The 15217-nt window shown below is 33.3% G+C and overlaps 1 protein-coding gene across 3 annotated transcripts in view; it reads right to left on the bottom strand.

The window, feature by feature from the left end:
• The window catches only part of LOC126776810 (transcription factor Sox-6), a 488433-nt gene that overhangs the window by 201254 nt on the left and 271962 nt on the right, over nucleotides 1-15217 (bottom strand). For 2 of the 3 annotated variants that reach the window (XM_050499607.1, XM_050499606.1), the window contains 4 exons: nucleotides 10883-11044; nucleotides 8073-8301; nucleotides 3924-4218; nucleotides 1860-3812 (listed from right to left, as the gene is read on the bottom strand). In XM_050499607.1, the coding sequence (XP_050355564.1) occupies nucleotides 3563-3812; nucleotides 3924-4218; nucleotides 8073-8301; nucleotides 10883-11044 (936 nt within the window). In that variant the 3' untranslated portion in view covers nucleotides 1860-3562. Of the gene's footprint in view, nucleotides 1-1859; nucleotides 3813-3923; nucleotides 4219-8072; nucleotides 8302-10882; nucleotides 11045-15217 lie in introns of those variants that run through there. The other variant, XR_007669982.1, reaches the window with a different exon arrangement.

The raw sequence follows: 15217 nt of genomic DNA, 5'->3' as shown, positions 1-15217 counted from the left end.
GTGAATGCTATGTAAAAACAAAAAATATCATATAATTGTTCAGTACATGTCTATATGTATATAATGTGTATATTTTTGTATTATCGCAGAACTATGCAGTATTTTGAGTATTTTAGAATTATATATATTTGTACGCTTCGCTCATACGGAATCATCAATTTCGGTAAATATTTTTATATATATCAATATGTTTAGTATAACAAATTGAAGTTCAAATTGAATATTCATTTGTAATATAAACGCAATGTGCAGAATCTATTCTCATATACATGTCATAGATTTCACTCAACGGGCTCGGATTGGTCCGCCATATGTCATTTCGACTTGTTGTGACAATAAATTGCACAGAAGACGTCTCTGTCGTCTGTAATCGTGTTAATGTAATTGGACATATATTCAGTCACATTGGGCTATTCACGCGTTTTGATTGGTCGATTCTTTGACATTGACTTTAGTAAAGCTACTTTAATTCGAGTAATTAAAGTCGAGATGGCCTAGTGGTTAGAACGCGTGAATCTTAACCGATGATCGTGGGTTCAAACCCGGGCAAGCACCACTGAATTTTCATGTGCTTAATTTGTGTTTATAATTCATCTCGTGCTTGACGGTGAAGGAAAACATCGTGAGGAAACCTGCATGTGTCTGATTTCATTGAAATTCTGCCACATGTGTATTCTACCAACCCGCATTGGAGCAGCGTGGTGGAATAAGCTCCAAACCTTCTCCTCAAAAAGGGAGAGGAGGCCTTAGCCCAGCAGTGGGACATTAACAGGCTGTTACTGTACTGTTACTGTTACTTTAATTGACATACGTCAAAGGTGACATAAGTGAACCAATCAGTTGACGTCTGACAATGAAACTATTTTTTTTTATTCCAAATGACACTGAACCTGTCGAGTGATATTCGTCATGGTCTAGTGGAAATATAAAATCAGAACTGAATAGCCCTATGTATTATGTGTAGCTATCCTTATGTAACCAATATAATAAAATATATAAATATATATTTTAGTGGATTCCGTGTCTTAAGGTAAAACATAATTGATCTTACATCTAAAGGCAAACATTATATTTTTGTATTCAACAATGTAGCCATATCAGTTGTAACAATTATACCGTAATCGTATTTAATATACCATTATTATAAAATAACATGAAGTTTTTTTTTATAATCAATTTTTCTTGGACGTTTTCAATAGTTTATATATATTCTGAACATGTGACAAAAACTTAAACTCGAACGAACCCTCAGGGGTATCAGGTATGAGATTTCACTGGCCATGGCACCACAGTTGCTTTAGTACTAATAAAAAATGAAATTATAGATATGATATCCTTGTGTATGTCTCAACAGAATAGTGAAAGAGCACAAATTACTTCTCTAAGAACTACAGAAGACTCAGAAACATTTCTCTCTTCACAATATGAAGATAATTATGATATATAGATATGGAGTGTGACATACAGAAAGTTAGAGAAGTTACATTTCTTCCAACTAGTTTGTATTGCGTATTGGTTAAACATTTTTTCATGTTTATTTTTTTTTAATAACAGATAAAGTTTTTTTCCCATATGTCCTGTATTGGGCGTTAAAAAATAAAACAAAATATATTTTTTTTGTATAATTACTTTTTATTAAACTTTTGGGTTTTGGCACAATTTGAATAATGTGTCCTGGTTTATACCAACTAGGTATTAAAACCTAAGTCTATCTACGCATTTGTGTACTTAGTGGAAACTTTAACAAAATAATCTCAATCAATGAAAAAATAATTTAGTTAAAAACCATAAGAAATATAACAACACATAATTTAAGTAATTAGAATAAAAATAACATACCTCGGTACGTTATTTTTATGAAAAAAAAAAAATCTATACCGTTAAACGAAATTATCAAGGCAGATCCGTTATAAATGAATAGTCTGTGAAACAGATAATAAATACGAATAAAAAAATCGACCGAGATCTATGCGATTCGCATATTAAGTATCGATCATTATAAAATAAACACAACTAACTTTCACATTAATATATCGCGTATGTACAATGGGAATCAACATAAGAATAAATAATTTAACGTCACTTTCTAAACCCTTACACATTTACTAAGAAGTACACGCTACATATTCGATTAAGTCACGTACACAATAATTTATTTATACGCTTATTCCTCTACATCTATTCACGTCGATTACATAATATTACTGGCATACAATATAAAGGCGAGTACAGACCGCAAATCATTTTTCCGGATAGGTATGTACAATATAAAAAAAAAAGAAAATCAGTTAGATAAAAAAATGACAACTGATAATAAAAGTACAATGTATATTGTTATTTATAGATAATATAAAATTATAGGTATGCACTCGCCATTAGTACAAAAAAAGAAAACAAGAAAAGTACAATTAGAAAAATAAATAACAAATAAAATGGCAATTAACGACATCGCTCCCTTTAACCTGAATTAACACTAAAGTCTATACAACTTTGTTTCACTATAATTATATTATGAAGATATTTGTCAACTATACCTTATTCTACGTCTACTAATAAATTGCACGATTTGATAAAGCGAATATTTGATTTTAATATTTATTATTTCCCCACATTTCGGTGGGCCTATTTGAAATATAAATTGGGAATAAATAGAACAATCTTTCTATTTATAATGTAAATTGACAATCTCCAAATTGACCACCATCTTGTTTTCAACACTGGTTGGCACAGATTAAATATTTTTTTCATAGATACTTATGAGTTACAAAGCATCGAAGATATGACATTACAATTTTTTACTCACTAAATATAGTTGTTTAAAGTACAAATTTCCGCTAATGAGTATTATGAGTTATTTTATTTATACTTTTTTATTATGCATCATAGTTATCACTGGTTCTTCGACAGCTCGTGTTCAAAACACTTAAATTTTCAAGCATTCCGCTTCAAATTTTTGGTTTGATACAATTAAATCCCTTAAATCTATACTACGAAAAGATATTTTAACTAAGATTTACACATGGCCACACAAAAGTAAATTCCGGATTCTAATACTTAAATAACTTTTTACTCTATGGCTAATCTAGACCTTACTACAGATAACTTTATCCGAACATCGATTACGTGCATACATATCTACAGAGGATTATCAAATATTTACATTGAAATTTGATGAAATATAACAATATAACTTATTATATACACTTCTCTAATCGTCTAATCACTAGTAGATACAATCCTAGCACAGTCCAAACGATTACTGCCATCTACTTATCGTAAACCGAAGCGTTTACATGATTCGATCTTAATTCACTAATGGAATAATCTCAATTATAATTAGACATTTGTATAGACGAGAGATCTGAGCGACACTGGCATCATATTTATTAACAACAATTATAGCCTTGAAGATCTCACATTAAGCAGTTGATGAAGTCGCAACTAACGAGATTCTTCTGTTCCTGTCGTTTATTCGAGAACTTTCTGGAGTTTACCAGGGATGGTGAGACGGGGGTAGGGAGAGGGGCGCGGCGTGCGGATAGGGCCAGCCGCGCGCCGTACCTCAATCTTCCTCCCTAGGAGACAGTGGGGGAGAGAACCCTGGGTTCATGTAATTCCCTCCATTGGGTGGTGGTGACGAGTTAGATGGTCCGGGGCTTGATAAAGAAGGAAGAAAGTTTAGTTCGCTCCCCCCATCTCTGCACCACAGCTGCCTCATCTCCTGTCTGCGCGTGCGCATCAAATTCTTATATTCTGATATTCGCATCTTCTTTCCATCAACTATGCATGTTCGCTTCGGTCTTGGTCGGTACCTGGAATTAAATAATCAAAATTAAAAAGACATAACACATAATAATTATGCTTGGAATAAAGTTGATAAAGATAATTGATTACGGCAATAATAAAAACACAAATATTCTTACCTATAATCAGGGTGTTTTTCCATGTGCAACTTAGAAAGTCTCGATTGTTCTTCGTAGTATGGCTGCTTCTCCGCGTTGGACATGGCCTTCCATCTCGCACCGAGAATCTTTGATATATTCGAGTTATGCATATCCGGGCAGGCTTTAAGGATCTTACGGCGTTCGTCTTTTGCCCATACCATGAATGCGTTCATGGGTCTCTTGATATGGGGTTTGCCGGCTTCATCGCGTTTTGGTTGACGAATCAGCTTTGCTTTCTCTGCCTCTTCTGGAGGAGACTGAGCCCAAGAAGACGCTGAAAAAAAAGGTAATGTTATCAGTTCGTTTCATCGGAGAATGGTGCTTAGGGACTAAAGGAAGCTTAATGGGTGATTTTCGATGTGAACAAGTTTATTTTTTATAACCAAATGAAATGTTACAAATTATTTGTGTAAAGTAATGTAACATGAAAATGATCCATTGCTGGGCAAACGCTTCCTCTTTCGAGGTTTCGGAACTTATTCCTCTACGCTGCCACAATGACAGTCAGTCTCCAATGTGGCAGAATTACGCTCGACACATGCAGGTGCACGAGTTGAATTAGAGGCACGAATTAAGTACGTGAAAACTAAGTGATACTTGCTCGGCTTTGAACCCGCAAACTTTTGATCTAGATTCGCGTGTTTGGAACACTGAACTGTCACGGTTTCCTTATTTGAATAACTAAAAATATTTACACAATTTTACGAACGATATCATAAAACGGTAACAACACAAACAGTTTAAGTTTTACTTCCTAAACTAAATTGTATATTTTAGCTCGAACTATCTTAGACGATTATCTAGGGTGTCGTTTGTTATTGTATTTTAGTCTCTATTTTCTAAGACATAAGTCACAGGTATTAGTGGATCGCAGGCTCATACAAAGAATTCAATCGGATGCCTCGCTAAGCTATGTCGTAAATTATCGCGAACAGTGAATGCCGGCTGTAAAACAATCGTTAAACAAAGATTAAGAATGGATCTATTCTGGACTAGTTGCTTTTCGGATGAGCGGATTGATATATGGAATTTTCGTATCTCATCAGATTATTCTGTCACTATGTATTTCAAAAATTCTTTAATATAAAACTCATAAATTAATATGTTTTTAAGCAACACTGTCATTCTATATAATTACCGAGTTGAATTTGGTAAATAGCTATCGTATTTATCGTATCAGAAATTCACTTTGATAAATAAAATCTAATGTTGCATTTATATATTATTATGAAAGTTAAAATCAATAACACTCCTTGACGTTTATGTATAATCGCGATGAAAAGTCATAAAGGATTCGTTCACAAATATTTAGAGCAAATACAAGACACATCCGCTTAACATTTCAGTTGACGGATTCGTAACCAAGTGTCCCTACAATTAATAAGCTCTGTCGCACGGAAACTTCGACCTCTCAAAGTGTACACATTCCTCGAATTAATTTGACACGCTGTTAGATAATTTATAACATCCTACATCGGACGATTCGCGTGATACACGATTCCAAAACGTATATACTGGTACATGCGAAACGAATAAGATCTGTGAACGCGAAAACATTTTGATTATGCATGATTAACTCCCATTTGACAAAAGTACAGTCGAGTACATTTTACGTGTCGGTCATAAAAATATCTTCCAATTAGACGACAGTTTTGCCTGTTGCTTATCATTTATGCTTCAAATGTCTCATGACATTGATGATAAGCGGACTCGTATTAAGTTCGAATTCTATAATGTAATGATTTTTAATCAAAATTGATTTTTTGAGTAAAACAATTTTGTACATGTTTGATAAGTTTAAACATATACTGTGAGAGATATATTAGCTTTATTAAACTTTTCCACGTACAAGTACAATCGGGCAGATCAACGAAGGGCGGAAGCGTGCGTCTTGAGCGCCATCTATTCCATATTTCTCGCGATTCTCTTGTTTTAAAGGAAACCAAACGACACCTCATTTTGTAACCATCTTGGTTTGGGTTAGTGCCAACTATTTAAAGTGTGCACTATTAAATTTATTCGCATCATAATTTATATTAAATAATATACAAAAACTTTTTAGAGTGCATTAGTATTACAAATTATACGTTCAATTATAATTGCAAGTATAATTTTTTACACGGCTTTATTTCTTTAACTTATACATTAAAGAATATTTTTTTTTATTGTTTAAAAATTTACTAATAATATTACATTATAAATTAAAAGCAACTATGTTTGGTATTTTTCCTTGGAATATGGAATTAAATAATTCATAAATAGGTATAGATGAGGTAGCTTCAAATAAAATGTTTCCGCACTTTTGGAATATCTTCAGTTTTTAAATATTTACTTAAAATCTCATAATAAATAAATACTTCATCTGCTACGAAATATAATAATTAGTACAAGCATACAATCTTGTACTATGCTATCCAACTTTCAATTCAATATCACAACACACCTCAACTTGACAGACACAGTGACGTCACTGTGTACAAAACTCCACTTGAACGATATCGTGTACAAGAGGTCCGCGCATCAGCAGGTGTAGTTGGAAACTGTCTTCCCTATAACAACCTGACCTACATAAACTCGTGTTTCCCGCATCGTAACTGTTTTACATCATATCTAGATTAATTATATTTAGCAATTAAACTCAGACATCAAAATGTTTGGCGGCGACACGGAACATTTCTTAGTTTTCACATTTCGTAGCGAAAGCAACTATTCATTTAATTCCTTGTTTATTTTAGTTCATATGTTGCGTAATGTTTTGCGAATTTCTGACATTAATATCGGTTCATTGGATGGGTTGACAACCGGAGCGAGGTTTGTTCAATGCTCGTGTATTATAAAACTTTGGATTTAATAATCGTGTAAGATCATTCAAGATTGAAATCAAAACCAAATTATTCTGTAGTAAGTAGGCTCATTGAAGCACATTTGAATCACCATGTTACAAAATTGAATTAAATGTAGTGCTACCACCGGTTTGGAATATAGATTCTACCGAGACGAACCGGCAAGAAACTATTCTAGTAGTAAAAAAAACCGCTATGGTTCTTTAGCTGGTTCTTCTCATATTCATTGCTCATACTTAACTGTCAATAAGTTTAATGATTCTACATTAAATATGGAAACTTGAATTTGAAACCACGAACGAAAACATTATTATATTATAGCTTCGAAGGTTGAGCCAGTGAAATAGAAGTATGTGACCGTTTGATTTAAAAACACGGCCGTTGTTTTTAAATCAATTTCGGTAACCGTCATCGAATTAATAAATAACTATTGAATATCTATGAGATAAGAGATGAAAACACATTTAATTGGCTGCCAAGTCAGTACTATGTTTTCATTTTGAACAGCAATAGCGGTGAATTATAAGTAGGCGTCTGATCCGCGGGGCCTTGTCCACTTTTATTTCTGACGGGGTTATGTCTACGCCCATCCGTATGGCTAATAAATGATTTGATAAGACAGCCGTCTCCATATTTTTGGATCGTTTGCGCGTTTGTGACGCCAGTAAGCGTCATAATGATCGTTATCTGATTCATGGCTCGAGGCATGCAGACTTGCGTCTCGAAATTGTGTCACTGATTTCTTTGCGCTATGCGAAAAAAATATAGTGTTTACAATTTCAAGGTCAATCACCGACGTTCCGACTCATAACTAATGAAATACCATCTGGAATGGCTTACAATGTAACTTGTCAATTTATGTGTATTTTATCTAAGCTACATGATTAATATATGATATCATATTAATATCTGTATACAAAATTATTGTTGGTATGTTTGTTTAATAAATATACTTTGACACTATTTGACCAAATATGTAAGTTATTTTTTGTTTCATTTCGTTAAAGCAAATCAACTTCTATAGCGTTCAACCAATCGCCATAACAAGATGTACCAAAACATCTAAGTTTCTCTTGAATAAAAAAGGCCCGACAATCATTTGTCAAATACAATACTTAAATTGTTTTATATCTCGCCAATTTTTCGTTGCATGCAAGCTATTCAATGCTGAACTAGATATTGTGATAAAGCTTTAATGTCTTGTACAGAAAAAACAGAGAAAACATAAAAAAAATCTAGTCCAGTATTGTTAAGGTAACTTATGTATATCAAGGTAGGTACTTACTATTGCAGCCAGTGTTATAATCATCATCTTTCTTCATATTATAAGGACTGTTGTCTTCCATTGGCGGGTAGGGCACGAATCTTTGAAGCATCATGGGCTGCGCAGGCGACGGTGAACGTTGCTTGCTGAGGTTTAATGGTGCATCCGGATCTTGAGGTGGAGGAGAACGCGCGCTTGCTGTCAGTTGGGCTAGTTGAGCTGTCGCTGGCCAAGTTGATGTTGGCACCACCTGCAAATATAAAGTTCAACAAATTTTAGAATTCATGAATGGAATACCCAAATTATTTTATCATTTATTTTTATTTCTTGGGAAGATTCAAATTAATGCGAAAAATACCTAGAGAATATGACAAAGACAATAATTGTAGGAAGGTCAGTAAAAAGTACAAAAGCTGTTGAGGTTTGGTCCAATTTTAAGCAATATATTGTTGAAGAAAAATGTTCCAAGGACGATTTTGTAAAAAGTGAAAACTTATCAACACGAAAATACATAATAATAAATATAAATCTTATGTTAAACTATACAGGTTAAAAATATAACCCGCTTGTTTATTTTAAAATTTTAATGAACCATCATCATTTTTGGCATCCCATTTATCATAAGCATCTAGGTCAGTTTGCGAATTTTGGAGCCGTTTCAATTAAGCAACTATGTACTGTCAACGATAGTACTACCCACAATATATCCACGTAATGTTGCTTTTACCACAATTTTCATAATTATTCACTAATTCTTTAATAGTGTTAAGGTCTTTACTGCTTCGTTGGTATAGTGCACAACTTAGAAGGTCGCAGATTACAAAGTTGCTGGTTCAAATCCGATGTCGGACCGATATAAAATTATTGGGTTTTTCTTTCAAAAATTCTCAGTAACAGCCCGGAGTCCGGAAGATGGCAGCGTGTATAGTACCGTGCCTCGGAGAGCACTTAAAACGCGCATTGGCCGCCGTGGCCGAAATCGGTCAGGAAAATATGATATCTATATTGCTACGTTTTTTGTTATTGCTTGAAACTAATTTTCATATTATGAGTTTATTTAATGTTGGTTGACTGATTGCATTATTTTATTACATTTTTTAATAGCATTGGTTTATCATTAATTTAGAAGTTATATTAACACTTTATTGTTGTCTCAGAAAACGTCACAATTGATATAGACTATAAAATAAGCCTCTATACGGAAAAAAGTATAATTTAAAATACAAATGCCTTTAAAATTTTTTTTATCTATTTTATATATAGTATATGACTGTTTGACTATTTATTTTGCGGCTTAATGTTATCTTAAAATCGACTTTAAATTGATTTAGTTAAAAAATTAGAAGGGAAATGATGTATGACCGTTCGAACCGTCTAATTATACATTATTACATATATTTTACATAAGCGACACCGGTTTCGTTTAATTAGATTTTTAAAACAACTTTCGTTTTGCGGAATATTCTCGAAATGTTCTTATACGCACTTAATTATCAATAAATCTTTTAAATAATATAATTATATATATCTATCGTATGCATATACATGGTGTTTCGATTTAATAACCGGTTTCATTAAACGCACTTTACGAGTCGAGAATTTAGAATGTATAACTCCGATTAATTTAATGTGTGTAACATATAGTTTATTGCCTATGTTATTGCTTTATATAATGAAAGTAGATTTTAGGGATGTGTTCATATTCTATAATGTTGTATAAAATAATACTCGCAGGTCCAAATCCAGATTTTTTGTGTTTTTCTCATTTTAATACATCTCATTCTCAACGAAGGTTTGGTTTATACGCCTGCCGTTATTAGTGTAGTGCTATGGAATACGCTCTTAAATATTGTTATTAGCCAGCAGTGAAATATTTACGGAATGTCGCTTTACTTTTACTTTTTAATATTTATCATTTATTGATTCAGTTAAGAATTACTATTTCATAGGTATTTTTATAGCATTGCTTTCATAATAAACATGTATATAATAACGAATCACGTCCTATTTAATTAATTAATTAATATATGAAATAAACAAAAAAATCCGTTTGCGAGCGAAATTTTTTCCTCATTATGTAATGTTATAAAGAAATTTATCAACGTTAAATTCGTAAAATGCGTCAATAATAAATAATTGGGACAGGATATTAGCCAATGCGTGTTACCGTCAATATAAATATATAATTAATTAGTTCCCGCTTGCTTGAATCAATTAAGCTGTCATAATTTTTGTTCTTGTGTTTATCTCAAATATTTTATACAAGTATTATATATTTATTCTAGTACTAATTGCTTCGTGTGGTTTTATCCGCGGTTAGCATTCCGGGATTTTAAGGAATTACTAATCCTATTTATCCCTCCAATTATGTGGGGACGACAAGTAGCCCATGGGGTCAGAATCGAACGTACGACTTAACATCGCTAGGCGGTCTGCAAACCATTCTGCCATTAACGCTTTTAATATCTAATGCAAATAAATGCTACGTAAAGCGAAATTTTTTTTTTATTTTAAATAATAGATTTTAGGATTAGCACGTTGAAACAATAATAAATAAAAATATGATATGTAGACTATTATTTAATTAATTTATATATTAGTAACGGCATTTATTTCATTGAGCAATTAAGGTTTTATTTATGCCTTAGGTCCTCTGTGTCTTTTATGACACTTATTAGTTTACCCTTTTGACAGACAGCGATATAAATAATTTATATTTGGTTGTAAAAGATAGATATTATAGAATGAGTGCTATCCAAGGTGGTGGTAGATATCCAGATGTCTTTCCACAAAGCGCTTAGCAACACTATATGTTGTAAAATTTGACTTACATTCGATTGTGGTGGTGGCTGCGGTCGCATCTGCTCTAATAACGGGAGAAGGCCAAGCGGAGGGCCTGGGTATAAGTGTCCACGCCTCACCATTTCTTGTCTCCTGAGGTGCTCCTGTTGAAGTCTTTGCAGTTCCATTTCCGCTGATACGGTGTTTATATTCTGCAAAAGATAAAAAAATATATAATATATTACATTTTTTTATTATGGTCTTGAGGATCGGACAGACCTACGTGACAATTAGATCAATCACGCGGAAATCAAAAAATCTACGTGTATACAGAAGAATCTGCGGCCACAGCAGCGTGACGAAGAAACTACTCTTTTTGTTACATGGTTTTGACCTTACATACATTTGACCTTCACATATTATTATTAAGAATATTTAAAATAAAAGCAATTGAAAATATTTAAAGTACATATTACACATATTATTCTAAATACAAGCTACATTCCAAAATGTTAAATCAGTCAACAAGTCGCCGTACTTTTGTACGACACACAAATGAGAGATCTTTCTTCTCGATATTTGTCCCCCAAGATATATTACACGCTTAAGCGCCAGTCATGACAAAGAGTCCTAAGTTGTGTGCTAAATCACCCAAGGGACGCCCATTAAATCTTTGCACCCATAAAGACGTACCGAAAAAAGAAAATTTCGATTAATTGCCACGAGTCGCGACGAATATCGCAATATACATTTTATCGGCTCTTCATTACGACAGTATTGAATTGTTAATGGTTGTACCGGTACAATATTATAACGTGATGAAATCGAAATCACTCGATGACTCGAATATATGAAATATCACAGCAGCCGAATGCAAGCGGTGTATACAAAAGACTTTAATTTCGCTTAAAAGATCCTGTGACAGCACGCTTAAGTGAAATATAGCTGAGGATTATAAAAAGAAAAAGCGTAAATGTAAGACAGAAGCGAATACATAAATATGCATGACATAATCACGCAAATAAAAAGCGTGATGCGGTTGTAATAGCGACCCGATGCCGATACCGGAGGCCGAGCTACTCTGGTAATCGAGCAAGTTTTTCCATCTGCCAGACAAATTGCCGTCATAACCGAACGGATTAAACTTTTTATTAAAAACAACAAACCGAGCATAATGTATGGATGTAATCGGCACGGGACAGATGTTCCTGAATAACGTTCGCGATTTATCTAATGTAAAAAGACTTTTATTTAATAGCTCCGCGGAGATGTCCTAGCAATTGATGCTTATATTTTATAGCGGACCGTCGTTTTGACATTTCAACAGCATTTTGATAGCATTATTAATGTTACATATGATATAAAAATTATATGTTCGATGGAGATGACCAGGTGCGGTATAAGAATTAATTGTTCTAGCACAGGTGAGCCGAAAACGCCAATGTAATGTGTCAATGTATGTATGTAATATAGTGTTATGATCATTACAATTATTGGGTCAAACGTTGGCGTGCCAATAGAGTCCATTGGGCGTGATCTCGAGTTACGTGTTCAGCGTACGCACCGATGTCCGATCAATAAAGATGGCTGGCTATAATTAACCTGGGTAAACACGCGCCATATGTCATTTCGTCCTTGGCACTCTATCGCAGTTCTATACAATAATTTCAACGATTATGAGATTACGCCCTCTCAACATTTCAAGATAGAACATTAATACTTTGAGCTACCAATAAATCGTCATTAAGCTATTGTCAAAGCAATGAGGTCGTACTTTGGTGATTAAGATGAAATAGAAGATTAATATAAACATAGATCAAAAACATTGCATTTGAAGGAATTGAAATCGTTGTGAGAACTGACAAAGAGATCAGAGATGACGACCGGACATGCCACGACGTAATTTATAAGACCGACAGAATCAAAATAGTTTGGTACTAATTTTTTTAAACATTAAAAACGATTATAACCCTAAAGCCCATTGAATTAAGGTTGAAGTGTTTTGTTCAAAGAACGGATTTGGTGAAAATTTATCGAATGCTGAATAATAAAACGTACGTCACATTGACGTAAGAGATGCAAGATCTCGGATGAAATCATAATATTTACTGTCATTGGATGACATGTCCTCATTCCTAGATATATTATTCTAGCCTTCCAAATCGATTTTATTCGGTCGAATTGTGTGAGGGTGATTAACGTTAAATTTTCCAAAATAATGGAAGCATTGAATGAAAAATGTATTTATGCGAAGAGGATTATGGTTGTATTTATGGTTGGTATTGTGTATGTGTTGATAATTTGAATAAAGGGTGATAAAAGGGATAACAATTGCCCCGGCGTCAGCGGCACAAAGCGCAACGCAGGCGGAGCCAGTATGATGACATATCAAAATGAATCGCTAATGCACAAACCGGGATATAGAACCCGTAGAGTTGTAATAAGTTTTCATTTTTATCATTTACAAAATATCGACACATACCCATTTGTCCGACCCAGTTGAACTTATTGGTTAATCTACCGCCAAACCGTAACAAAGCTATATAAAGCTTTGCTGTGTTCAAGATTGATGGACGAGTGAGCCTAATTTTGTGAGCCTTTTATTATTTAAGTAATTTTATCTTCTACCTTTTACTGAATGTAGCGTTTGTGTTGGCAGCATATGTACAAGGCGTAGACTGAAAAGCAGCCTACCTGAGACTACGACCTTTTCACCAAATTATGAAATATGATATTGTTAACTCTTTTTTTATGGTTTTGTACCTTTATTTTTTTTTTCTTTGTTTCTTTTTGGTGAATAAAGTTATTTATTATTATTATTATTATAATTAGCACAAGCGATATAGCGTCTTAACTCGCATTTACGTTTGTAAGGATTTGTTAATATTTCTAACAGTGTAAATGTCGATGGGCTCCGGAAACATACCATCAAATGACATATGTGACCATCTACCTATTTTGAAATAAGAAGGGTTTTAATAATTTTTTTTTTTTTGGTAAACTACATAAAATAAAATACTTTTAACAAGATTATTTTAGTTTTATGTAATAAGCGACTCTATTCATTTCGAACGGAATTCTAAAATGCGTTTTAATATCGCGAACAGATTGCACAATAATGCTTTGAATTAATTATTACATTCGCTAACTTGCAACATCATGACTTGTTTTTATCTGTGCGTCGATGGATCGCGAGATAAGCTCAGATATCCCTTTACAAAAGACTTGCATTAGTTGCATAAGTACCTAAAATAAATGAAATAATGTATAACGAAATGATAATGATTTTTTCATTAAATATTGATTTATTGTCTGTGTTGCGATCTGATTAGACAGCAACAAAACTTTTTTTAATAAACTGTTTTGAAGAACGATGCGTTATTTTAGTAGGGATACTAAAATTTCAAGATCATTACTAACGAAAAAACTTAACGCAAGGATTCCTAATCATTACAAAAACAATGTAAAGATAAAATATGTAATGCCATATAAATAATTATTTCCCATTAAATACATTTGTAACACTGCGACATCCATTTACAGGAAGATATCAGTGAAAAGAAATCACAGTCACTGTTAACATAACCGCAACAAACATTTTGACAACCGCCAATTAAACTGTCAGATCGATCGTGCAACTTGTCGGCAAACAAGACCCAGATCGCCCCGGGAGTTCGCTTTGTGATGGGTGATTCGCGATTTTTACTCCCGATCTTATCTCGCATCGGTCCAGTGATTATGCGTTCTGCGGCATTGTAAGGTCCCCCATGTTTTATCGGGCTTATAATGTTTTGTATATAAAGTTTGTTTTGAATTAATAATTTGAAACAAATTAAAGCGCAGGCGCATGTTCTTTCGTTCTTTCGGTAGAAACAGTTACGTTTATATTGATCATAAATAAAGTCCTAGTTTATGCTAACTCGAGCCTGATGGGTGTTTTCTAATAAAATGTATAAAGGGGCTTTCACAGTTGATGATATATATTCAAAATTAGTTTTTTTTCCGACCAAGTCGAAGTAAATATTTAGAATTTAATATGGTTCAAATTCGGGCAGTATTGATTGTACAATTGCTTAATGTTTTTAAAATTCATTCTGTTTGGCGGTGAAGGCAAAGTGCGTTAGAATAAGTGCATATCTTGGATAATATTCAACATATTACATAGTATACATGCCCTCGATATAATTTCCAATACCGTTTTATCAGTATAGGAGGTCTTAGCGCAACAGTAAGCGTGTACTTAATGCAACAGTACTGTTCCTAAAAAAAAAAAATACCAACCATTTCCTTCATATTTTATATACATTAATAAAATCAGCTAACAACCGTCAAGTACACAAATCCCTTAAAAGAATGTAATTTTCTCCTCATCAATGGATGTTATT

The sequence above is a fragment of the Nymphalis io genome, chromosome 21 (genome assembly GCF_905147045.1).
Source record: "Nymphalis io chromosome 21, ilAglIoxx1.1, whole genome shotgun sequence".
Classification (NCBI taxonomy): Eukaryota; Metazoa; Arthropoda; class Insecta; order Lepidoptera; family Nymphalidae; genus Nymphalis; species Nymphalis io.
This window is presented reverse-complemented; position numbering and strand designations above follow the sequence as displayed.